The sequence below is a fragment of the Drosophila rhopaloa genome, unplaced genomic scaffold (genome assembly GCF_018152115.1).
Source record: "Drosophila rhopaloa isolate 14029-0021.01 unplaced genomic scaffold, ASM1815211v1 contig_178, whole genome shotgun sequence".
In the NCBI taxonomy this organism is placed as follows: domain Eukaryota; kingdom Metazoa; phylum Arthropoda; class Insecta; order Diptera; family Drosophilidae; genus Drosophila; species Drosophila rhopaloa.
This window is the reverse complement of record NW_025335059.1, coordinates 223615-250188: the sequence shown is the minus strand read 5'-3', so window position 1 is coordinate 250188 and position 26574 is coordinate 223615. Positions and strand designations below refer to the sequence as shown.

The following is a 26574-nucleotide window of genomic DNA, read 5'->3' as shown; positions in this document are numbered from 1 at the left end:
TAAATAGGCTAGAAGAATTTGGGAAAGTTCCCCCTTACACAGAAAGAAAAATGAATGATATTGTTTTATGAATAGGAATGAGTTTGAACACAAGTCTGACTACACAAAAAGAATATATGTACATGTAAAAAAATTTTTGTTGGATCAGATTATAAATGTATTGGAAAAGTGCAGTCAAAACATTTAGATTTCATAAACAAAATTCACTGCTAGGTAAGAGTACAACTAAATTTAAAAAATGCATATTTGAAAATTATATAGAATAAGTAAATATTTAAATGCTTTTTTTTTTTGTGTAACGTATCTTTCACACACACCGTCGACGTTCCACAATGCGTTCCACTCACACAAACACACACGTACAAATGAGCCTGAGAAGCTTCTATGCAAAAAAAGAACTCTGATGAACATTCCTTCAAAGGGGTTAAATGAGCGAAAACAACAAAAAGAACGAATGCCGAAGGGCTGAGTGTAAAAAACGTAGATGCTGTCTGTAAATTTGTATAATACTTTGGCATGAGGGCAAATCGTCAGTCGAATCGTTAACTAAAATAAACGCACACAGTTGCGATAGCCTTTGCAAACACACAGATACGTTTACACATAGATGCCGATGCACACGCACAGTTACGGATGCAGATACAGATACTCCCACACAGATGCATCAGAGAGATGACTGGACAGTGGGTTTTGGGTTTGGGTAAGGGTTTTCCTGGAGGTCGGTTAGGTGGAACCGAACGCCCACGCCGGCTATCCGGCATTTTGGTCATGAACTTGTGGGTTTCGCTCGTCTGCCGGTCCCCAACAACCACTGCACCACCCACTGTCTGACCCCTCTCCTCATCATCCCCATCCCCGTGCATCAAGGTAAGTGGCTCGTCAGCACGTGAACATGCCAATTCGATACTAAACTATTCTCTCTAGCGGTGTAAAAATAAACAAAAATAAGAGAAATTCTTTCGCTCTACTCAGCACTCGCCTCTAAATCGAAATATGCCGAAATTATTTATTTTACGGTAAAACTTGGAGGGTCTCTCAAGTTACCCAAAGTTTGGGACTTCGAGATGAAAACGGAGACCCTGGGAAGATGGCTTAAAAACATAAGTGGGTGCCGCTGACTAACAGTAAAACAGCTGGGTAACCCTAGAAGCTGGTGAAAGAAGTCGAGTGTGCGGAAAAATTCCAGTAAAGTGTGAGAATGTTTGCGGCCAATTATATTGAAAATATGTAGAACTATGCAAATTAAATGAAAGTCACATGAGAAAATTAATATAAATTTAACTTACGCTTATAAAAAAAGGAATTGCATTTAATAAAAAAAAAACAGAAAACCACGGAGTATTTTTGAAGAGAATACAAATTATACTGTGTGATACAAAAAATGTAGAAAAATAAAAAGGCTTTCAATAAACGTTTTCAAAATAGAACAATTATGAAACAGAGAGAGTAGTTGACATTCTCCAACAACTAAATAAATAAACGGAAAAAGCAAAAAACACTCGAAACCCTCAGTACATTTTGACAATAGATAACCTGAACACAATTCTCTAACATATAAAGTCTTAGCCAGCAACCTTGACTCACCATCTAAACCCGATATCTTTACGACGGCTAATGAACTTCTTTGTAGAATCGCCCCATAAAAAAAAAAATCAGAGATACATATCTGTTATATTTAGTAAATAAAAGGTGTGTCCCCAGCCGCAGTTTTAACGATTATAAATCAGAATTGGCGACTTACTCGAGCGAATTGTTGCTGCAACTTCCGAGTAGAGAGTATCTTAGGCACTGTGTATCCAAGTGTGTGGGGTGCTGAGGCGGCTGCTGCTAATGATGATGACGATGTATCCAATGGGTGCTGTAGATATTTAATCCGAAAATGTGCTTAGCTATATTTATGCGAATTAATGCGAATGTGTGTTTCTAAGTTTGTTACGTTTTTTCACTATTCAAGAACTTCACTGGAGAGATTCACTTGACCGCACTTTCTTATCGACTACAATGGATGTTTGTTGCAAAATATATTTGCCACTTTCGCGCTTTTCCGACACGTTGACTTGCGTTGCGTTGCGTAGCGTTGCGATAGAGATGCTCGGCGTTGCTCGGCGGAGAGTACAGTAGATCACACCGATCGCCTCTCTTCAGCTCTTCTGACCAGGAATAGGAATGCAATGCAGCTCGGCAGTAATTGCAATCAGCGGTGCATTCGCCAGCGAACTGATCGCCTGTTGCTGGGGGCTGTAGCTGCAGATCGTCGATCGGAGCAGCGCTGCACAGGAAGTGCACGAAGCCTCGGAGAACAAGTTACGAGCGCTCGGCTTTCCCTATCGTGGATCGTTGATCGGCCGATGCAGTTGCACTCTCGGTTCTCTTTTTTATTCGTAATTTTTTTCTTTTTTTTATATGGGGCGTATACCCCGCGTGGAGCTTTGAAACCTCGATCGGCGTATGATCGTGTGTATATAGTTCCAGAGCCGCTTGAAAAGCTTCGGATGCACTTTCCCTGGCTCTGCGGGTTACGTAAAGCTGGCACAGGCAGGTATATGGATAATTTTGATTAAATTTCCTTTGCTATTATAAATTTTTGGCTAGATTTGGTTTCGAAAGTCTCGACCGACTGCGTTTCGTGGTATTTGGGCGATCCAATCTGGTACAATCCAAAGCCGACTGAAAGGTAAATTGCAAATGTGTGCAAACGCAGTCTCTGGTGGCAAAAGTTGATTGCTCTAACTGGTTAATTATATAATTTCAATTGTTTTCAGTTCGCCTCACTTGATGATCATAATTTGTCACTAAACACGAAATATGCACTTTGTTGTTTATCTATATTATTTGTTTTTACTTTGTTTTTGGTTTCTTTTATGTTTACTTTGTTTTATGTTGTGTTTGTTTCACTTGTTAGCAATTTATAGATTTTGTATTTGATTTTAATGCATTTCCAGACATGTCGCTGCATTTTGCGTACGCTTTTAAAGTTTGCAACGCGTGGCCATAGATACTTTCCTCCTCGTTTTGTTATAAGTTTTGTGCCGTTTTATGACTGCGTTTGTTTCGACGTTATATTAGTTGTTAAAACTAGAAGCGTAATTGGCTTGTACACTTAACCATAGTATAGAATATTATCAAAAATTTACCGTTGTTATTAATTGTAGCAAATAAAGAAAAACTTAAACAAAAACTGGCAAATGTTTTGCTTAAACGTTCTAAGCACTAACAAGTTTTACTGGGTGATAACTGTGTGATTCGATTCTATTGTTATATTTTCCGATGATGGCTGATGTTTTTGGTGGCAGGGCTCTATTGCGGTTGATATAATCCAAAGTGTTTTGAAGACGTCGTATGCGCGGACTCCGATCCTGAATAGAATTTTGACTAAAATTGATTTCCAACGTTGGCTGCGGTCTTTTTTGGCTATATATTATTTCCGAAAGATGTGTGTTTACTGGCCAGAGTGTTGTTAAACCTTAACCGTTTGTGTAAAAAGTTCCAGATTTGTGGTTGCAATATTTTCGCATGGTCGTTTGCGCGTCCGCGATACTTGCGAGTGGAGTGGCGATGCGATACAGATACAGATACCCGGCTGGCTGGGTAGTCAGTCCGTCTCAGAGGCCCGATTTTCAGAGTCTCCGTCGGCGACAAAAAAGCTTGCAGTCGCAGTCGCACACAGATACACCAATACTCGGAGGGCAATACTGAGAGAGCGATAGAGAGAGAGAGAGGTGGCACAGCCGGCAAAACGATTCCTTTTTGTTTTGTTTTTGGCATTCGCAGCGGCAGTCGCTTGCATTGGTATTGCATTCTCGCTCTCTCGGAAACTCACACACATACATACGTATACGTAGCCTGCTTTTTGTAGTTCTTCAACCCAGCTAGCGAAAACCACCCAGCTTTGCCGGCTTGTAGTCAAACCTTTGTCGCCCAGAGAATGCGAGTGCTACTCCTCGCTCTAGCGTTTTTTTGTGGTTTTTTGCCACTTTGAATTGACCCCTCAGAGATTCACATTCAGATTCAGATTCCGATGCCCAAAGATGCCAACAAACTCGGGATGCGTTTTGTCGCCAGGGGCTCTTGTATCTTATCTCTCTCTCTCTCTCTCTCTCGCTGTATCGCCGTCTCTGTTGCCCCTGTCTTCCCTCTCGCTCCCACCCTCTCTATGTTTGAGGAACATTTCAATTAACTGCAATTCTTCTGCTCCCATCACAGCCCGGCGGGCAATCCGTTTTTATGATCCATCCACGTCCACAGCCCCTCACCCCGCTGCCCACTGCCCGCCGCCCGTCCAAGTTTAATTAACTCGAAGTCACGGACAATGGCCGAGCGACAAGTAAAGCGTATCTAGATGCCCCCGATAAGATCTGTCATGGTTCTATGTGCCCATCTCTTTGCCATTCCGATTCAGATTCCGATTTTGATTCAGATTCGCTAACTCAATTTGCCAGCAAAGCAGGTGCGATGACCGCCGGGGATTACGAATAGCTTGATGGGAAAACTGAAAATTAAGATCTAGTTGAAGGAATTGGACATATTATGTTTAAAAAGCTTAAGTCCCTTTTCTTCCTGGAAGAAAAAATCGTTTTATACAACATATGAGGCATATCAAATTTTTTTGAAGATTTATTTTTATTTTTGGTCAAGCCAATAGGATTTTATATTTTACTAACAATTAAATAAAATAATTAAGAAGGACTGATCGTAAAGTTTTTTGTGTTTGCAGTTTTATTCCCTCTGATCATTAAACTAAGTAAGACCTTACTAATGATAACTTATATGAATAGTATTATGAAATATATTAAACAATTGACCTTATAGTAGAACTCCTATATACTCCTATATATTTACCCAAATCAAAGTTCCTAAAAGTCTAGTTTTAAAGCGGTCAAGCCTGATCAGTTTTAGTTGTGATATTTTCAAGATAATCTTTGGACAATAATGCTTAGCAAAAGCTAAGCGTATCCCAGTTAATAGTTAATGTTATTGAAGTAAGACTGTAGGGGCAAGAAAAACCTTCTGTGGGCCAGAATCGAAAGCATCTTCTCTCGCAACCAGGGCAGAAAACGAAAGCCAAACGGAGCGAATGTGGGCAACGAGGCTGAAAGGATAACGCTGCTGTCTCACATAGATCACGATGACCATCGCGCTGACCATTACCATCAGCAGCGGAAGAGGCAGCATCATCATCAAAAATCGGAGGCATCATCAAGCGCGGCGGCGGCGGCGGCAGCAGCAATAAAATAACAACAAGAAATGTCCGTATCTGCGGCGATAACGCAGTTTTTCGTTCCGATCCTGTTTTTATTCCCACAGTCTTGCGAGGCTTACATCTGACGGGGGACGCAGTGGCCCCGTAGTGGCGGTGGCTGTAGCTCTGGCTATGTGGCAGCTATAGGGGAATCTCGGGCGCATGGTCATCATCAAGGCGATCGGATCGGATCGGATCGGATCGCGCTGCCGGCGTCGCTGCGATGGTCTCGAAATAATAAGATGACATCCAACACTTCTTGCGATCCGAGAGGCACAAACACACTACACACTACACACAGGCACAAAGCTCGAGACCCTACCCCCATATGTGCCCTGTTCCCCTAGCAACCCCCTGCCAGCCGCAGTCCATATCGTTCCAAATATTTTTCATATAAAAAATCGCATTTTTTTCCCTCGCTCGCATAATAAAACTTTTTCTGCATGCTTTTCATTTCATTTCCTTCGAGATGCCGGGGTTGCTGAGGGTCCAGTGGTCCGCGGGGAAGGGGGGCGGTCGGCAGACAGCAGCGCACTTGGCCGCCGCACAAAGGAAGATCACGGCGCAAGGACTTGTCTGCATTCAAATGGATGGTAGGTAGAGGTAGGTACTCACACTCGTCCTTAGCCTCGTCCTCGAATGTACCTGAACCTCTCTCGCAAAAGGATGGACAATGTCCAGGGCCCGAAACTTATTGAGCCACGCTGATATTTCAGTTTCGCTTTGTTTTTTTTCGCTCTTCGCTCAGGCTCGGCTTTTTATCGCCGGTGGTTGCTCATGTTTTTGCTGCTTCACTCTCGGAATCAGCGAGCATTAATTGAGGAGTAAGAAAGCAAAAGTTTTCGAAATTCTAGAAAGTCTTAGGGGTTAAGCCTGAAGGCAAACTATGTGGGTGCAGGGGTTAATTTTTAAAAGTTAAACTTTTAAAAGGGCTCATTTTAAGTTATTAATGATTGCCATTACATTCTCAAAATATCGAAATAATTTTTATAATAATTTATAGAAATTTAATACTTTGGAAGCATTACTATTTAAATAAAAATCTATTTAAATGTGGTTGCTTAAATAAAATTAAAATACATCTGAAGGACCTTTAAAATTTGGATTCTAAAAATCAATTTAAACGTGGGTGCTTAAATAATATTAAACTAAATCTGAAGGACCTTTAACATTTGGATTCTAAAACTGACTTAAATATGGTGTTTTCCCATAAAAGAGAAGGCCATTAAAAAATGTAATCATTAATAACTAAACTAAATGAATAAATTTAAATAATACAATTTAATAAATTTGTATTTTTTGGAGATTTAAGTTCGCTTACAGGATAAGTTCTTTTGAAACTTTAACCGTTGTAAGAAGTATTATTTTAGTAGCTTAGTTGTTATTATGACTATTTAATGAAGTTATGGCATCTAACAAGGATTACGTTAGTGGATATTCTAAATTAAAAAAACAAAATTAAGTCGAATGTCAATTCAAAAAGAGTTTTTCAGATTCTAGTCACCGTTGCAAAACGATGTTTACCCAAAGTCTTAAATGGCAGGCCAGAAACGGGGACAGGAAGTGGATGATGACCAGCCGCAGCGAGGACATCGCAGGAGGAGGACAACGAACGAAAAAAAACGAGCCATGAAGGAAGGAAACTCAATGCGACATTTGCATTTTTAATGCAGACCCACATATAAAACTAAGTTTTTTATGAGTTGATTTTGATTTGCGTACTTCTTTTTATATCTTTTTTTTTGCATTTGACCAGCGACTGGTTCGTATCGTCTAATTTTTTTAGCTCGCCGCTTCCTTTTTTTTCTTAGCGCTGCGAGAGGCGGTCGCTTGACCATCGTGTCTCCTGCTTTGGCCATTGTCTGTGCCACGGTGTCACCTTCGAGCGGCCAGCAGGACGAGCAGGATCAAGGGGATCGAGGGGATAAAAAAATGGGAAACGGGGGAGGGGGGCGAGGGAGCAATAGCCAGAGAGCTGACCACGCAGACAAGACAAAAAGCTAAGCAGAAAAGCACACAACGGGAGGAGCGCAGTATCCTTTTGTGATATATGAGTAAGTTGTACCTGAAGGATATGCGCTGAGCCTTTGAGCACACACAAACTGGAGGCAAGCTGCACCACCACCATCGCACACACTATCATCTTTATACGACTGTGGCTCGGAGTTTATCATTCGATATCGAGCACAGCGTGATTATATTGTGGATGAATGAGGATGGGTATGAGGATGAGGATGCGGATGAGTATGATGACCGCACCCGTGGCCTGGACACCCTGAAATCCTGCAGAGAGTGAGAGAGAGAGCGAGCGAGGAGCACCCCTCGATGATCTTCTCGGGTCGTGGTCTTTGTTTTTATGGCCCTGGCTGGTGGGAAAATTTATCTAAATTGTCGATGGCGTTCTTTTTTTTTGCATTTGATTCTTTTGCAAAAAGGATTTCTCTTTCTTTCGTTTTTTTGTCATATTGTGGAATGTTTTGTCGTCACTTTTGGAATGAAGCAGCCACAGCGAAGGAATAAAAAAACGGCAGAATGATGGCCAAAGTCCATAAATTAAGCCCGAGGCAGGGACAGAAGGGCAACGCATCTGACAGCGGCCAGGATCGATGCGAGGAAGTAGAACAAAAAGCTGGCAATTGGATGAAGGTGTTAAAATATAATGCGCCCTTGTTCCGCATCCTGCCAAGGACCCTTCGATTCGATTCGAGGCGATTGCCGAGGCAACGCTCTGATGTGCAAGAATAAACAGAAGGCGAATTTCCAAAACATTTTTCCAATTAGCTGTCAAAAGGAAAACACCGGCCACTTGACGTCGTCGGCGGGAAAATCAACAAACTGTGGAAAATTGCTGAAGGATGAGGTGCTGTGACACGCAACCTGCAAAAGGGGTTGGCAATTATTTTTAACGAACGCGCCAAGTGGGTGGCAAGAGGTCCTGGGTCAATGTTCGCCATCGCCATCGCCATCGCACATCGCGCATACGCCCCGTCTACCCTCGCCGATTTCTGGGTCAGTGCGATCTCAGACCACCGGATCGCGGGGAAGATTAAGATCCATCGAAAGTAAAACAAGACCCAGCTGACGCGGCATAAATCTGGGCAACTGCAACCGCAATCGCAGCTGCAACGATTCTCGACGTCCACGCAATCAACGCATTAAATCAATTTTAACTTGGCCTACTTTTGCCTTTCGCCGTTGCATGGGGCGAGTTCTTCTCACCGCGCTTTTTTTTCTAAAACAAAGGCACAATTGCCGACCCTTGCAACGAGCAATGCATTGCAGCACAGCAGCAATATCGTAGCAGTAGCAGCAACATCACAACAGCAACAGCCGTGCAGCTTGCACATGGCACAGCCTGGGAAACCGGGAAGATGCAGGCAAGGATTCGGAGAGAGATCCCCCTTCGGTGGAGGAGGGAGGAGGTCCCTGGTCCATTGAAATGCAATCTGCGCACACATGGTGACGACAACAGCGCTTTTAGTTCGCCTGCTTCTTGTGTATTCACGGATATTTTGAACGTGGTTAAAGTGCAAGAACGCGTTTTTTGTCGCTGCCAAATAAATACAAATTGTTTCACCTACATTTCCCAGCAAGGTGCAACTACCTTTATGAATCACGTAGCACTTGCTTTGAGTTTGCTTTTAGACAGTATATCCACATTTAAGTAAAATAAACATTTTTATTGAGTTTATGCAGAAATAAAATGCATTTTTTAAATAACTGACAAGTAATATATTTATTTTCCATTATCCAGAGAACATGTTCATTTTAGTCAGCAATTTCCCTCATAAAATGACACATTTTTGACCTTATAAAGTACATTTAAGCTTTAAAGCTAACTGGATGAAAATGTTCTAAAATAGTATAAAAACTTCGGGAAGTCCAAGTTTGACCACATTACATATATAAAAAATAAATATTGAAAAACCCAATTATTTAAATGAAATGTTTTAACCTAATATTTATTTTAAGTCTATCTTAAAGTTTATGAGCCATTTTCGTCTGAAAAAAAGGCCTCTGAATGAAGCGAAAACTGCAGACCGGAGGATATCAGCATCGACATCCGAGCGTTGCCTATGCAGTCCTTTTTACCATAACCAAAGCCCCCCCTCCCCTCTCTTACAGAACCGCTTGGCCCTGCAAGATATTACATGGCTATTTACTTAACCCATTAATTCCGCAGTCGAAAAAATGACGTTGCGAGGTGCTGACATGGCAAAGGGCTAACCAGAAACGGTGGCGCAACCAGGAGAGGTTGGCCAGAACACATGCAGCCGGCAAATATGCGAAACGTGGCGCGAAGAGCATGCTCAAGTGCTATGTACTTGCATTTGCATTATGTAAACGCACTGGGGCCCAGGCCATCCTACCATCCAACCAAACTTATTACACAGAAAATAACCATCTCAATATTCCTTCTTGGCAAATGGGAAATAATTGAGTTCACACATATTACAGTATATATTTAAGATTTTATTTATATACATTTTATCCTACTATTTAACTAAATGACAAAAAATGAAGTTTAGGCAACATCCTCTGCAGATTTGTTTCAAATTAATTTCACTTTAAAAATGAAATAAAAAATAATATAATTAAAATACATTTTAAAATTGGCTATCCTATGGAATTGATATATTTATTTTTCCGTGTGTACCATCCAACCGAAGTGAGTCAGGCAGCCTGCCAAGTGAAGTGGGCATGTGGTTTACATAAGTTGGGACTGGGACTGATACCCGGACTTATATCGGGATAGGGACTGGACCTACACCAACAAATGTGTGGGCCTGGGCAAAGGCAAAAGCTGGCTGAAAATGAAAGGAGTGCAAGGAACTCGGGGCCGGCGGCTCAAACTAATGGAGAGCAACTGCTTTCAGGCGCTTTATGTAACCGTAGACATTCGTGTAATTCAAGCAGGCCACGGCATCAGCGTGTAATGCGAGATCCAGATGGGCAGGACTGCCAATATAAACAGCATGGCCATTGAAGTGCCCATCAGAGACTAGTCAGCTTTTCTGCCTGTTTTTCTTAAACAGCTGGACAGATAAAATAAATAAATGATAAAAATAATATAAGAAAACAAGTTCCTTAAGCTTTGCTAACATCTGACATGAAAACCTGGTTAGTAATTAAAGTTTCATGTACAAGATTATACTTTTTTACTTGTTTAATTTAGATTTATATTTTCTGAAACCCCGCAAAATTTGTATTTAAGATAGGGATTAATTTAATTAATATATAACTATATATCACTTACCCGTTGCATGAGGTCCCAATGGGCTTGCTAATGAGGAGTACATTTCCGGGCTGAAGGTCCGATATGAATCCCGGCCCAGGTTGTGGGAAACTGCAAGAAAAAAATCAAAGGAAATAATTAAATTTATTAGCATAAGAAAAATTCTGCGAAATATAGATTAGTATAGGCAGTTATCAGATACCGATAAGGGATCTTATCGCTGCCATTAAACATGAACGCAATGGTAGCTTCATTTCAGTACGAAAAAGTATTTCAAGCTGATTGAACATATAGTTTAAGATGGCTGAAAAGGTGGATTTCGCGGAACTGCAGCTGAGTGAAGTAAGTTTTAATTGGAATTTTATTCAGGATAATAACTAACCATCTCTGTTGTTCAGAGAATTGGAGTTGGAGCCGGTGGTGCGGTTCGAAAGGCCACTTGGAAGGACCAGGAAATCGCGGTGAAGGTGTCTGAGCTTTTAACTGAGTCACTTAAGAAAAACGCAGAAAGGGAAATCACACACTTGACGAATATTGACCACGAAAATGTTATCAGGGTTTTTGGCTCAGCCATCGATGACGTCAATAATACCAACTACATTCTTATGGAGTACATGGAGGGAGGGTCTCTTTACGATTTTCTATACGACGATAATCAGAGGGAGTTCACTATGGAGCAGGCCGTTCGTTGGGCTTACCAATGCGCCAAGGTAAGCAATGGTGTCGTTTTCGCTTTTTAATATAAGGGCATATGGCAAGAGCAAAGATTTCAAAAATAAAATAAATGTTTCTTGATTTTTTAAGCTTAAAAAGTAAGCACACTCATAATGTAATTTAATTATTTGTAGGGCCTTGCCCACATGCATGCAATGGAACGAGCGGTTTTGCATCGTGATGTGAAGCCGCAGAACTTGCTACTGACTGAACAGTTTGATCAACTGAAGATTTGCGATTTCGGCTTGGCAACGGATATGTCCAATAATATGTCAGATATGAGAGGCACAGCGAGGTATATGGCCCCAGAGGTGCGTGGAACGAATTGGGTTGTCAATATAATGACTAACCACTTCTCTAACTACAGGTGTTTAAGAACAAGGAGTACACGGATAAGGGCGATGTGTACAGCACTGGAATAGTTATCTGGGAGATAATGTCACGCCAAAGGCCCTATTTTCACTTGGAGAATCCAGACAATGAATACGCAATTTTTTCAGCTGTTGCAAAAGGTAAGTAATATTTACAAAAGAGTACATTTTTAAAAATTTAAATTACATTTTTATAACAAAAACCTTACCAATTAAAAATGTTGTGTAACAAAACTACACATACTATTAAAATTAGTTTGTTAAAATTTATTATAATAATTTCACCAGGCGAACGTCCCCGAATGGATGCATTGAGATCCGATTGCTGGGAAGGCATCAAGAAATTGATAGAATGTTGTTTGGACGAAGATCCCAGTCGCCGGCCCTCCATGAAGCGTGTGGAGGAGTACCTCGGCGAACTGTGCGCCGGCGAGAACTGCGAGGACTTCATCCAGATGGATGCATCGAGATCCGATTGCTGGGAAGGCATCAAGCAATTGGTAGAATGTTGCCTGGACGAAGATCCCAGTCGCAGGCCTTCCATGAAGCTGGTGGAGGAGTATCTGGGCGAACTGTGCGCCGGCGAGAACTACGAGGACTTCATCCAGGTCCTGGGCGATGACTCTGTTGCCGTGGTGACCTTTGTCAAGGATCCGTCCAGCAATCGTAACCTTATGCGCGTTGATTTCCGGCGTCGGCAGACGCGCACGGCCCGTATGATCTTTCCGATTGTGCAACGGGAAATGGATAGATTGGGCAAGGTCGTTGCTCGCGAAACGGTGAGAGCGGCCCACGATGGTGAGCGGGAAGTCCGTCGGGCGGAGAATGACACCGAGCGGGAGGTCTCCAGGGCTGCCCACGATGGCGAGCGGGAGACGCGTAGGGCGGTCCAGGATGTGGGTCGCGAAACTAAACGGGCGTTCAACAAAACGAAAAAGAAGCTGGGCTTCTAAGCAGAAATATGATTATTAATTTGTTATGCTAATGTGCGGGGAATGATTAATAAAGCCGACTGCATGCAGAGAGTCCTTCCACAGCAACCCTTTTGCAACGGCCGATGCTGATGCCGATGCAAATGCAAACTGCAAGGGGTAGGCCTATGAAAAGCTTAGACTGCATTAAGCACGATGGATAAGGAGTACGGAAAGGTAGGGATGTGAAGGATGTGATGTGATGTGAACAACAGCAAGGATGACGGCTATAAGGACGATGACGGCGACGTCGACGGCGGACATGACAGCGACGTCGAGGGGTGGAGTACAGTATGTACCAAGCGGTGCATTGCTGCTCCTGGCACAGCGCGACTCCTTGGCGTTTTTTGCATTGTTTCTCTCTTCCCATACATGCCACATACGCCTTTTGGTTGTGTGTGTGTGTGTGTGACCGGAAACTGCCATTTAAAGTGCATTTTGGAGAGTCGCTCAGTCAGAAGAGAAACGGAGCGAGCTTCACTTGTGTGCTAAGTGAAAAGAAGAACTCTGTGTAGTCGTCGAGGTCTCCCCTCCACATTCCCCATTTTTTCCATGCTTGTCGTTTGGTTTTTAAGCCCCTCGCTGTTGTTTTTGCATGCAAGCAGCGGCAGAGCTCCTTTTCTCGAGCCCCTTTAAGAAAGCCTCCTCCCCCCTTCCCTCCTCGGTCACCGCCAACACTTGTAATCCAACTCCTTTTAATTACATTCAATACCCCGTCCACAAATGTCGTCGTGTTGTCGTCCGTCTGCTCCAAGGTGTTGGCAGCCAGGTTTTGTTTTATTTTGTTTTCGCCCCTGCCTCGCTCCATCTTTAATAACCTTCTGTCCAAATATCGATTTTCAGGTGCAGCAGATCCCAGAGCCTTCCCAATCGCCAGCCATTGTAAGCTCAACGAGGTGTTAAAACATTTAGTAAGAGATTGCTGCAGAGGTTGTGGGTAAGAACGCAATGCAATCAAGTGTCACTAATCTCGATCGGGAGATCATATTTGCATAAACTGCACTGAGGTTCCCTGCACAAAGCTGCAATCTGCAGATACTGCAGTTCCCCACTGCAGTAAGTTGAGAAGCGATTGGATAGAAAGGGATGGATAAGAATAAGCTAAAGATTAAGTAGACCCTACTGATGATAATCAAAAAGTTAATATAAGCAGAAATTCTTTAAGCCCGTAATTAAGTGTTTGTCCCACCAATCTTCGATTGGGTAAAATAATTAGGAATAATTAACTACCTTCATTTAACGTATATTTCTGAGGTTAAAAATTCGACCAATTTTAATTTTTGTAATAACAGCCCAATAAACTATTGCATGCAATAACTTAAAGATTAGTTATCTGGAAAAATAAAATCTTCTTTGACTGCCGGAGCAATCTACATTACGGTCTAGAAAAGATAAAAATATTTATAGTCTTAGCACAGATGTAGAATTTTTACCGATTCCTGGTTTTCCGCCTCGTATCTTTTAACCACATTTAGTCAAACCCTTTATATCAAAGAGCCGCATATAAGTATACGTATCAGAGAGCGAGCGAGCTGCTAGGAAACCTATTCATTATCCTTCCCATTAAATTGCCGTTTCCGCCCCCTGCATCCCGCCCACGTTTAATCCCTGGACAAAAACAAAGGGAACTTTAAACGTTCACGCTTGGCTTGGTCTCGAGAATCGCTCTGGGCCCCCTACTTGAGCCATTTGCCGGCAGACAGGCCAACCAGCGTTTTCAGAGGAATAGGTCAGTACGGCCGAGTGAGTATTTTCGAGTGCATGCGAGTGTGCGAGTGTGCCACCGTGTGTTGTGTGTTATATGTTGTGCGAGTGCATTCTAAGTTTCAAGTGTACATGTCGTAATAATTTGCGAGCTGAAACAAAGGCGGAATGGGAACGCGTCGGGCAGCACATGCTGCAACTATGGATAAGTGCCGCAGGACCTGGCAGTACATTATGTATAATGAGACCGCTCGCCCGTTCCACTCTGAACCCCTCCCTTCCCGCATGACCGCGATGCAGTTGGCCTCACACCGCAGCGGGGTCAATGACAGCCCAGAAGGTCAAACACACGCACACACTCGGAGAAAAACTAGAGTGGCAGCAGTTCAATAAATAGCTCTTTGTGCGAATAACACAATCACGGTGTTAATTTAGTCTAGGCGTTATAAAAGAAAACTGTGAGCAGTTTAATATTAAGCGAAATTTTTATCCAAACCGGAAATCGGGGTCACCAAAACAAACGACATTTCAATGCTACAGAATAAAAAAATAAGGGGGTCACCGAAATATCAATAATTTAGGATGTCTCTCGCTAAAATGCTAAAATAATCAGAAATAAGTTAGCTTTATTTGGCATATACTTCTAGAGCTCAAAGCTCAGAAATTGGAGGATTAATTTACCAATAGGTGTTAAAAAAAAAAAGAAAAATTGTGAGAAGACCAAATGTTTCATTTTACGGCCAAAACAACAACTTTATATACCTGCAAATGGTATAATTGGTCACATGGGATAAATCACAAATATGAAGTGGTCAAAACTGCAAACTTTAAGCCATAACTCACTAATTCAACCAGGCTCTTCTGGTGAACAAGAATTATGGGGCAGTGTTTAATTTTTCTCCTCGTGCAGGCAACTAGAAAAAGCGCAAAAGATGTATGGGGAATGCGGCAGGATATAGCAGATGAACGGCTTCGATTTCACACGCAGCGCAGAGGTCAAACTTTGAGCGGGACCAGTGATTAATGTCCCCCAAACTCTGCCACAGCTGCTGCATAATGTATCTCCTAGATAAATCTCAATCCCACAACGAACCCCGCCCCGCTGCCCTCCCAAAAAAAAGGCTGGGGCAGCTGACGAAATGTACGCTCAACTTCCGCTGCAAGTTTCGCCTTTTCGCATTGCTGTACTCGCGAATCTGAATCCGATTCAGGATCTGAAGCCGAGGCTGACCAGAGAGTAGGAAATCTTTTGTAATCGTGCGATAACCCCGGCGAGTGCAGAACTTGAAACTCAACCCTTAAGCGGGGCCTGGAACAATGCCAGCAGCAATGCAATTGCATGTCCAGCCTAGCAGGATGCCAGGCAGTCGGATCCAGGCAGGTCCTTGCCGGCAATTAGAACGCAAGCGATTGCCCTGGCCGAGGCTTCCCATTTTTGTTTTGTTTATTTACATACACATATCGGAATGGCATTATAATGCGAATAATGGCGCAGGGATTCAGCGGTTCCTGCGATGCACATTCTGCACTCCTTTTGTGATCGAAAGGAGCAGGAGGAGCGTCCTCCCTTTTCTGCGGCCAGGCCGTATCTTTTGTGCCGGTCAATATGCCGCGTGGGGATGCAATGACCGACAGAGGACATCGAACGAGGACCAATTCAAAATGCATAACGAGCCGCAAAAAGGAGCGAGCGAAGCAATTTGCATTGTGCCATCGCAGCGGCAGGAAGCCGGATAGGCCACAGATGAAATTAATACGCATAAATTACATGGCGGATAAGCGATGGGCAGCCATGGGAAAAACCCTGGCCCAGCCATCGATGATGAGAGCCTGCCTCCAACTGGGCAGTCCTCCTGCAAAAGACACCTCAAGCCCCGTAATGATCATCGCTGCTTTTCAAGTAGTCTATAGCCAGCCCTAATTAAAAGTCTCCGCTTTCAGATCCAAACATTTTCCAAATAGGACAAACGGCACAAGTTCGTGCACAATGCTAAAAGTTTGAGATGGTATTTATAGCAGATGGACTGGAAAAAATGATTATATTTATTATATATTTATATTATTTTAAAAATATACAGAAAACTAAAAATAGAAAGAATAGACACATACAAAAATTCTAAATTAAGTAAAATTTTTAGCTGTATGTTATTTTGTTTAAACCAAAACTATAGTAATTCCAATCTCAACTAACATCGAATGAAAAAACTAACCTTCATTTCATAATATTGATTTAGATAATGGTAAAAGGATAATGTTTAATAGATATTTTTTGTCGCAATGTAAAGGCTAGGAAAATGTTGCCACTTAGGGCTTTGCAGCAGGTAACGTGAAAACTGTTTGCCAACTGAGGCACAGGAAGGCGACTGGATAGAACAGGATAGAACAGGATAGAGCCGTCTAGAGCGGGGAATCGAGGCGGAAGGGGCCAGGACACCAGCGACTGCAATTTGCTGAGACTTCAGGAACTGAAGGAACCGACCGAGGTCGACGCTGCTTGTCGGCCATTCCTTTTCCGGTTGTGCTTGGCAACTTTTGCTATTGTCGTAGGTCCTCGAAACGGGAGCAGGACAAGTCAAAGAACCAACAGCCGTCTGGCTAGGCCACTTGCCTCGCAGCTAGCCAAAGGAACCTGCCGCAGGACCCTGACGGCACACACGCCATATGCGGAGAAGGACAACAATTGAATTACAAAATTATTTGCTGCTGCTGTCGTCGTCTTCGTCGTCCTGTTCGTCCTCGTCCTCGTCCTCCGACTGACAGAACTAGTTGTAGTCAGGACGGCCAGACAGGATCGGAGGGGGAAGGGCGAGGGCTTCTCAAGTGCCTCTCGGCCGGGGCTGAGGACATGTTTTCTAAAACGGAAATTAGGTGACAGGACGAGCCGAACAAGCGGGCTTTTGGTTCTTGTCGACATCGTCTTGGGTCAACTTTAATTGCCGCTTTGTTCGGGTTTGCACACTCGGAAAAATAGTAATGACAATTTTTTTTTTGTCCTTTGAAAAATTATAAAACCCACTACCTTTACTTTGATTTCGGAAAAATAGTATTAAATTTATTTTTTACCTTTGAAAAATTATAAAACAATATCTTATTTTTCATTATAGACAGTTGAAAAATACCACCTTGAATATAATATAATTTTTAACGATTTCTAAATAAATCTTTATTTTATAGCTTTTTCAATTAAATAAGATTGGCTACAAAATTCGCTTAGGTATTTTAACAATGTTAAATAAATAATTTTATCAAATCATTTAAAAATAGCGCATGTTGCCGAAAAAAATAAAATTAAAAAATAAATCTAAAGATGACGAACATTTTCAAACCAAAATTCCAAATGCTGCTCAATTTGGAACTATATCACACACATCTAAAAAAGAACAAATAATGCATTAATCCGCTTTATAACCTGATTTAATTGGCTTATAACAACCAGGAAACTTTAGCTCAAGTGCAATCACTAAAGTTTCTAAAATCAAGACAAAAATAGTAACGAACATTTTTAAGTAGGTTATCTCAGCACTAAGCCATTAACCTGTAAGCATGAGTCAAGTTTTAACCAGGAGATAGAAGGTCTGGATAACATTTCGGCTAAAGAATGAATCGGGGTCATCCAGCCCCACTTTCATATGAATACCTTCCGCAGCTCAGTGCAATGAGAAGTAAACGTGTATCTCGGCAAACACAGCGGCAATTAACGCTTCTCGGGTTGCCCGATAACACTTGGGGGCCTTAGAAAATCCAGAGAGCGCAGAATTATACACTTAGTATCTGTAAATGTAGATGTATCTGTATCTGCGAGTGGGCCCCAATTGTATTTCTCAGACTGTCTGGCTGAGCGAGCGTGCGAGAGTCGCGTGTGCAATGCTGCAAAAATGTTCAAATTCATTGCTTTTAGCTATATATTTTTTGCGTTCTTTATTTTTGTTTTTTTTTTTGCGCGTTTTTGGTTTGGGTTATCGTCTGGCAACGGCAATCATAACAGCCAGGGGCGTAGAGGGGGTGCCATAGGGGGCCAGACCAGCACCAGCACCAGCAACATCACCATCACCATCACCATCGCGAACACAAAACAAAATGATGCAGAAAAGCGAGAGGTGCGGCGTGTTTCGAGGATGACGAAAACTGAAACGAGCCAAACGCACGAAGACTCCGCCGATTTTGCTTTCTGCTGCATGAGGATTCACTCGAGGATTGCGAGGAGGTGGGGCAGCGGCAAGGGGCAGGAGCCAGGCAAACAGCCAGCCAGGCAGCGACGACGTCGACGACTTTGTGGATTTTGATTCTGGGTCATTCACCCTTGACAAAAAAACATTTTTGCTCTGTGTTAGGCCGCTTTTGTATGCGGTGTTGCTGCCGTTTGCCTTGCTTTGTTGCTGCTGTTGCTGTTGTTGCTGCTGTTGTTGCTGTTGTTGCTGCTGCTGTTGTTGCTGCTGCTGATTGCTGACGTACAGGCATCCACATTTGGACTCCACTCTCCACTTGATTTCGCCAGGGATCGGATTGGATGGAATTGGACTGGATCGAATATAAAAACTCGCCATGGAGATGCTTTGCATATGTCCAAATGCTCAAATGTCCGAGTCCAAGTGCGGACTACTCGCTGTCCGTGTCCGTTTGTCCGGCTCTCCTGTCATTGTCCGGCATTGTCTACCGCTCGCTTTTGTTTTATTATATTTACGCCCAGCCGGGCCATTTCTGTTTGATTTTGTTTAAATTGTTGTCCGTTGTCTGGCATTCTAAGATGTTTTTTCGTCTTGGTTTTCTGTGTTTATCTCGTCGTTGCGCTTTTTGTTTGGCTGGTTTTTTGAACCCTCGCCTTGATTTAGAAGGCAACAAAATGGGAAACCATTTTTGATAAATATTATCGCAAATCTTTCGGAGGGGCTATTAATATTTTCTGCAACACAAGAAACGAAAACAAGCGATTCTCTATATCATCCCGAACATGGTACGAACTTATACTTAGAATGCTGAGAGTTCAAAGAACGAGGTTATTGCTTTTAAAATAAATACATTCTTTAATTACATACATATGTATATTTCTGATCAATTTATTGACAAAAATAATAGTAGCGGAATTGAGTAGGTTATTAAGGTTAAGCCAAAATGTTTCCTTTTTCGGCATTTGATACTGTCTTATGTAAGCTAAGCTAACAAAATGGGCGCGATAAACAGAATTTCAAAGGACTAAAGGCTTTCGTAATTTTCCATCAGTTTCTGTCAAACTTTCAAATATTCCGACTTGTTCAATCCCTAGTTGGCAAACTTTTAATGCGCTGGCACATGGCCGAATTAAAACGTTATCTGCCATGCAACGTTGCCAAATCTCCTGGCTCCTCTCCATGCAACATCATCCAATAGTCCTGCCCCCGAAAAACTCTCTCCGCCAGTTGGCACAAAGCAATTGCCATGGCCATTTAGGACAACTACAGAAACATCAGACTGCAACAACAACGGCGGAATTTACACAACAATCAATTACAGTAGCCGGTGCTAACGAAAACAAAAAGCGAATGGGCCAACTAAAACAAAACACCGGAGAGCTCAAAACGAGGCCAAAACAAAGTAATATCACACTAAAAAACATTATTACATCTACCAACATGAAACTATAGAAATTTTGATGTTTAACAAGCAAAAGAATATAATTATTATAAAGCTGATTTAAAGGACGTATACTTATTGTACACATTTTTTGGTTTTTTAGAAACTATTTATGTTTTCAAAAAGGATTCTAATACATCTCGAACAAAAACAAGAAGAACAAATAAAAATGACTAATGTCTGCCATTATTTTTCAAAATTTATAGCAAATACTATTTGTCAAATATTTGTAAGCTTCTTCTTAATCTTAATAAAAAAATCAAACAATAATTTTTTATGGTGTAATTTTGCGATTCCCACGTGCAAAATAAAACAGTGCAAGAGGCGCGTAGATTTATCTGCATTATGCCACACCGATGCACTGCCTCACAGATACATACACCCACACGTACGGAAATGTCAGTCGACAAACTGGAAATTATGTTTGTGCCGAATTTTAGTTTTGTCGGCCAGGAGGATCCCTCCGTAATCCAACTGGCAAAAAAGCGACTGGCCAGGGGAAAACAAAAGGCAAAACAAGAACGACAGGTGTAATAAATAACCCAGGCGAAATGGCCAGGACGTGGACGCAGCAATGTAATGGAAAGTGCTGCAATGCGAGTGCCGAGGAGGAGGGTCAAGGAAGGGTCACCCAGCTCGTCCACTAATTCGTGTCATTTAGCGCAGGTGGCGACAGAGGAAGAGGAAGAGCAAGGGGGGCAGGAAAAGGAAGGAGCAGGAGGATCAGAATGAGGAGCAGGATGGAGAGCAGGAGCTGCAGGGTGACCACAACAGATTGACGCTGAACGATAGCGCCAGGAAATGGGTCTTGCTCCAGGGATGAAAGCCACAAGCTGTGACCACAGCCGCAAAGTTGCCAAAATAGCTGCTCTGGGTGCTGACCCGAATCTGGATTAATTCAATCCCTATCAGAGGAGACTTCAATAATTCAGAAGGGGCGTTGTGTCGCCCAAGAGGGTCATTCGGCAGGGGCGTACCCAGAAGGTGCAGGCAGGGGTACATTACAACCTGTGCATTCTAAAATAAAATACATTAAATTGACCTTATATTTAAAAACTTGTATAAACCTTTATAAATTAAAGGCATTCACTTAATTTATTTGATTATATACTATACTTAATATATCTTAAATGTTTTTCTATATAATTTGGGTAAAATACAACCCAGAAGTTTACTATTATTTATTTTTTTTAAGAAAAATTGAATATGCATACAAATAAATTTACATTAATTTTTTAACCTACTTGTATATATTTTGCATAAATAGAATTACACACTTTAGTGAAATTCCCTTCAAAGCTCCGACCTACTCCCCTGGATGCTCCAATTTAATTTCTTGGAATAGGAGAGTATCAGCTCTAACCATTATGGAAATCCTGGCAGAATTGCCATATTAAATAGATGAACCATGTGCCAGCCGTGACCGCAGTAAAATTCCCATTAAACTAACTAACTAACTAAAACGTATGGTATCGTCAGCTTTTTTAGCCAATTTCCATTTTTGGCCAGGTTCCAACTGCCTGGTGCTGTCAATTCTGTGCTATATATACAGTAGGTCTAAGGTTTAATAAACTTTTGAATATAATGAACTTTCCCCCCTTTTGGTGCCCACCAGTTCGATAACACAATCGGTTCGATAATCGAACCAGCCCGCTTACCCAAACAAAACTGGTCGCTTTGCAACACTATTGTTTTGAGGGCGTAGTTCCAACAAGTGCTGAGCATCATAATTTTCTATTACCAATCGCTGCTTGGCGTTGGCTCGCCCTAGAATTTGATTTTATGTTTAGTTTTTAACTTAAGTGCTTGGTTTGTTTGGTTTGCAATAAAGGCGTAAGGAAGAACAAGAGCAAGATGTTCCCCTCCTCGATTTTGGGGCGTAGCTACCTGCTTTTTATGCTGGTACTCGCCGTGGGCGTGTTCGCCCAACACGAGTGGCAGGCCCGGGATGCCTTCGACGAGATCAAGAGGCAGTTCGACAAGGTAAACGCGGACAACTGCCCCATCCAGCACCACTCCGATCTGTTCATGCCCCTGGACTCGGTGTCCCACAAGCCTGACATCAAGGAGGTCAACGTAAATCCGGTGTTCCCCAATCGCACTGCTCTCCTCCATCTGCAAAATATGGCTTTGAGTAGGAGCTTCTTCTGGAGCTACATCCTCCAGTCGAGATTCATTCGACCCGCCATCAACGACACCTACGATCCCGGCATGATGTACTACTTCCTGTCTACCGTGGCCGACGTCTCCGCCAATCCACACATCAACGCCTCGGCCGTGTACTTCTCGCCCAACAGCTCGTATTCTTCATCGTATCGAGGCTTCTTTAACAAGACCTTCCCGAGATTTGGACCGCGTACATTCCGGCTGGACGATTTCAACGACCCCATTCACCTGCAGAAAATCTCCACGTGGAACACATTCGACGTGCAGGATCTAGGCGCCCATCATCCAGACTCTATATCAAAGGACTACACCCACGACCTCTACAAGATCAATGAGTGGTACCGCGCCTGGCTGCCAGACAATGTGGAGGGACGGCACGACACGAAGATCACCTATCAGGTTGAGATCCGCTATGCGAACAACACCAACGAGACGTACACTTTCCATGGACCGCCTGGCTCTGAGGAAAACCCCGGTCCCATAAAGTTTACAAGGCCGTACTTCGATTGTGGCAGGTCCAACAAATGGCTGGTGGCCGCCGTGGTGCCCATTGCAGATATTTACCCGCGACACACCCAGTTCCGGCACATCGAATACCCCAAGTAAGCTTTGCTTTGTAGTCACCTCATTCCCTACTCCTAATCCTTTGATCCCTTTTAGATACACTGCTGTCTCGGTGCTTGAGATGGACTTTGAGCGTATAGACATCAACCAGTGTCCTACGGGTCAAGGCAACAAAGGACCAAATCACTTTGCGGACACGGCGCGGTGTAAAAAAGAAACCACGGAATGCGAACCACTCCACGGTTGGGGATTCAGGCGCGGTGGCTACCAGTGCCGCTGTAAACCGGGCTACCGGCTGCCTAACGTAGTGCGGAGACCCTATCTGGGCGAGATTGTGGAGCGGGCCTCGGCAGAGCAGTACTACAATGAATACAACTGCCTTAAGATTGGCTGTAGGTGCTGTAAAACATTTTTAAGAGTTGAAATTGAATGTTGTTGCCTTTTCTAGGGATCCAAAAGCTACCCATTCACTGGGAGAAGGCGCCCTACCACGTACGCCAGAAGTATCTGGACAGGCACATGGAATATCGAAACTACTCCACTGGCTCGAGGGCTCTCCATTCGGAGCATTTAAACATAGATCAAGCGCTGAAGTACATTCATGGAGTCAACTTTCGCACTTGCAAAAAGTAAGCCAAACCTTAGTTTTCAATGGTAGAGAAATCCCTATTCTACCTAGCCAAAGTTACTCCAATTTATTAATCAATTATGTTCTCCCCTTGACAGCTTCCATCCGCAGGATCTGATTCTGCGCGGCGATGTCAGCTTCGGCGCCAAGGAGCAGTTTGAGAACGAAGCAAAGATGGCTGTGCGACTGGCCAACTTTATTAGCGCCTTCCTGCAGGTAAGCAAACGATTCAGAGCGTTCCCATCGCCGCTGCTCGCCTTCACGCTAAATGAAGAGCAATAATTGATAACCCGACACCTATTAAGAGCCTTCGACGACGGCTCTTGAAAACTTCTCAAGTGTAAATTATAATTTTCCACGCGTAATTCAACTTCCTCGAATTTCCTGCAATGCCAGTTTCTCGGTTTTTACCGCTGCTGCTGATGATGCTGCTCTTGCTATTTGCAATTCTGCGTTGCCAGCCGCGCGGCGTGAATTAAATATTCAGTGTCAAACCATTACCAAATGCTAAATTCATTAGTTTGAGCGCCGAGGACACGAAAAACGGGTTCGCCACAAGGCGTCGTCTTCATTAAATGCCAGCCGCAGCAGCATCGAGAACCTAGGGAAATCATGGGGATGAGAGTCTTCTTTCAGCTCGCTCTCTATGTCCATATTTGCACAAGTTGTTAGCATTGAAAAGCGGTGGGGGAAACTCATTCCCAAAACCCAAAATGTTCCCCAAACTCAAACTCGAACTCGATTCTCCCCTTTGCGCAGGTATCGGATCCCAACGAGGTCTACTCCGGCAAACGTGTGGCCGACAAGCCGCTAACCGAGGACCAAATGATCGGCGAGACCCTGGCCATTGTCCTGGGCGACAGCAAGGTTTGGTCGGCCACAATGCTCTGGGAGCGCAACAAGTTCACCAATCGCACCTACTTCGCACCCTATGCCTACAAAACGGAGCTCAACACGCGGAAGTTCAAGGTGGAGGATCTGGCGCGCATCAACAAAACGCACGAGCTCTACACGGAGAAGAAGTACTTCAAGTTTCTCAAGCAACGCTGGAACACCAACTTTGACGACCTGGAGACCTTCTACATGAAGATCAAGATCCGGCACAACGAGACAGGTGAATACCAGCAGAAGTACGAGCACTACCCCAACTCGTACAGAGCGGCCAACATCAAGCACGGCTACTGGACTCAACCGCAGTTCGACTGCGACGGATACGTGAAGAAGTGGCTGGTGACCTATGCGGCTCCCTTCTTCGGCTGGGACAGCCTCAAAGTCAAGCTGGAATTCAAGTGAGTAGAGGGGATCAATGTGGAATAGGGGTTGGGTTTGGGTTGAGAGACTTGTTGGGCCGGTCCGCTGCGTGCCGCCGTCGCGGGCCGCTCAAACCCCTTTTCAGGGCGCAGTCCCACTCCCAAAATAGGAATACGTCCCAGTTCTATTCACATGCAAATGCCTGCGTTTGATTGTCTAATTTTGGAGTGTTGACAAGACCTAACTTTTGACTTGTGACTTCTGGCATTGTGATGCAAATGGAAGCAATTAAACTGACTAATTTGTTTGCTCTGCGCAGGGGTGTGGTGGCCGTCTCTATGGACATGATGCAGCTGGACATCAACCAGTGTCCGGATTGGTACTACCAGCCAAATGCCTTTAAGGACACGCACAAGTGCGACGAGCAGTCATCCTACGTGAGTACATTCTGATATAAGCATTATTTTAAATTTTCTTCTCTTATAACCAAAATTAAATAACTAATCTGAATTGTATTTCAGTGCGTTCCCATCATGGGTCGTGGGTATGAAACCGGAGGCTACAAGTGCGAGTGCCTGCAGGGCTACGAGTATCCTTTCGAGGATCTTATCACCTACTACGACGGCCAGCTCGTGGAGGCAGAGTATCAAAATATCGTTAATGATGTCGAGACTCGCTACGATATGTTCAAGTGCCGATTGGCAGGAGCCTCGGGTCTGCAATCCGCTCTGGGACTTGTGGTTGCGCTGATCGGGCTCACGCTCACCCTGCTGTATAGATTTAGTTAAGCAGCCGCACGCCAAATAACTAACGCAAACTTCCGTCCAAAAGAAACTCACATCAAATCTCTCTACAAAAGATATAACTACAAAGCTACACAGACACAAAATTGACACCCAAAAACAAAACGAGCTGCCAGCTCACCTCTCCACCGTTGCTCCCTTTGAACATTGTCATCATTTATCTGCAAGGCGATTAAGTTGTAGACATAATCTATTACAATGAATCTGGTTATTTGTCATTTCTATCAAAGGCGGTAGGAGCAGCAGCAGAAGCGGCAGCGTCGGCAGAAAAGCGCAAACAGCCGCGCCTACTGCGCTCAGATTACGGAAATGCCGTGTAGCTCGTCTTTTTCTCCTTCGGAGATCCTCTCTAATGTCCGTGAAGTCGCACAGCTGTGTGTGCGTGTGTGCGGCGATCGCAAACCTGTTAACATCGGAACCCAGTCGTACCTACACCCATCGGGGAGGTCGTCCAGGTCCAAGCTGAGGGTTGTTTGTGCCGCACGCACACCTTTTTTTCCTGCCAACGGATGGCACAAAAAATCCAACGCCTGCCGTCGTGTTTTTCTTATATTAAATCGTCGATGGTCCGTTGGTTGCGATTTTTTGCCTGAATTAAATATATATATATATGCCGTTGCTGCTGCCGCTGTGGCGTTTTTTCCGCTTTTTGTTTTTTGCGCCTTGATTATCATATGCGCTTGAATTTTTATTATCTGTACCCTGAGAACTTTTTCTATGCGCCGCAGGAACCAGTTTATCAGCCACTTGGTCTCCTACCAGGGCAAAAAAGAAATCTACAGCTTTTTTCATTAAAAACTTTATAGCCATAGGTAGCTGGACAGGGGCACAAAAAATCTTTTTCACACATTTTTCATAGTCATTTCAGGGCAGCAGCGGTGGGCAGTAACTGTCTCAGCATTCGGGCAACTCCTCCATTTCCATTTGGAAAAATGCCCTCGTCTGCGGAAACACGTTCGAGTGGCTGGCCGTGTCCGCTTTTAGTTTTGTTTTTGGAAGTCCTTGTCCCTTAACATTCCCCAATAGATTTGTAGATCAGTACAAAGCAAAAATTAATCAAAAGTGTAAATTGTGCCTTAAAACTGAATGAACATTTGTTCTTGAATATCATTAATACCGCAGACTATATCGAACGTCCGTCCAATGAGCAGTCTATTTTGTATTATGTATCTATCTTAGTGTTAAGTGCCTTGAACGAAAATTGCAGAATTTTTACAACATTCCCTTGTAGCCTAATGTTTAGATTTTAAGTGCCTAATAATTAAACAGCAATGCATATACACAATGTTCAAATATATGATTTTATAGTAAAACAATCTG

General features: G+C 43.2%; 3 protein-coding genes across 3 annotated transcripts in view; 2 read left to right on the top strand and 1 right to left on the bottom strand.

Annotated features, from left to right (window-relative positions):
* LOC108047856 (heterogeneous nuclear ribonucleoprotein Q) overlaps positions 1 to 26574 on the bottom strand; it is a 50819-nt gene that overhangs the window by 23735 nt on the left and 510 nt on the right. The window contains 1 exon segment of the mRNA XM_017128227.2: positions 10497 to 10586. Coding sequence (XP_016983716.2) covers positions 10497 to 10586 — 90 coding nt within the window.
* LOC108047858 (putative mitogen-activated protein kinase kinase kinase 7-like) lies at positions 10759 to 12520 on the top strand. Its single transcript, XM_017128245.2, has 5 exons — positions 10759 to 10817; positions 10874 to 11185; positions 11324 to 11500; positions 11557 to 11701; positions 11849 to 12520. The coding sequence occupies exons 1-5, from the start codon at positions 10776 to 10778 to the stop codon at positions 12511 to 12513; spliced, it is 1341 nt and encodes a 446-aa protein (XP_016983734.2). The 5' UTR covers positions 10759 to 10775; the 3' UTR covers positions 12514 to 12520.
* LOC108047855 lies at positions 21543 to 26570 on the top strand. Its single transcript, XM_017128222.2, has 7 exons — positions 21543 to 22610; positions 22669 to 22964; positions 23021 to 23201; positions 23299 to 23416; positions 23960 to 24489; positions 24771 to 24888; positions 24973 to 26570. Exons 1-7 carry the CDS (start codon positions 21697 to 21699, stop codon positions 25237 to 25239), a joined length of 2424 nt encoding a protein of 807 aa, XP_016983711.1. The 5' UTR covers positions 21543 to 21696; the 3' UTR covers positions 25240 to 26570.

What these genes read in the sequence shown, in the direction of transcription:
- LOC108047858 (XM_017128245.2), top strand. Translation starts at nt 10,776, where the DNA reads ATGGCTGAAAAGGTGGATTTCGCGGAACTGCAGCTGAGTGAA. An exon ending in GGGCTTACCAATGCGCCAAG is followed by an intron (nt 11,186 to 11,323) that starts GTAAGCAATGGT and finishes AATTATTTGTAG; the next exon opens with GGCCTTGCCCACATGCATGC. An exon ending in CGAGGTATATGGCCCCAGAG is followed by an intron (nt 11,501 to 11,556) that starts GTGCGTGGAACG and finishes CTCTAACTACAG; the next exon opens with GTGTTTAAGAACAAGGAGTA.
- LOC108047855 (XM_017128222.2), top strand. Translation starts at nt 21,697, where the DNA reads ATGTTCCCCTCCTCGATTTTGGGGCGTAGCTACCTGCTTTTTATGCTG. An exon ending in TTATTAGCGCCTTCCTGCAG is followed by an intron (nt 23,417 to 23,959) that starts GTAAGCAAACGA and finishes CCCTTTGCGCAG; the next exon opens with GTATCGGATCCCAACGAGGT. An exon ending in GCGACGAGCAGTCATCCTAC is followed by an intron (nt 24,889 to 24,972) that starts GTGAGTACATTC and finishes ATTGTATTTCAG; the next exon opens with TGCGTTCCCATCATGGGTCG.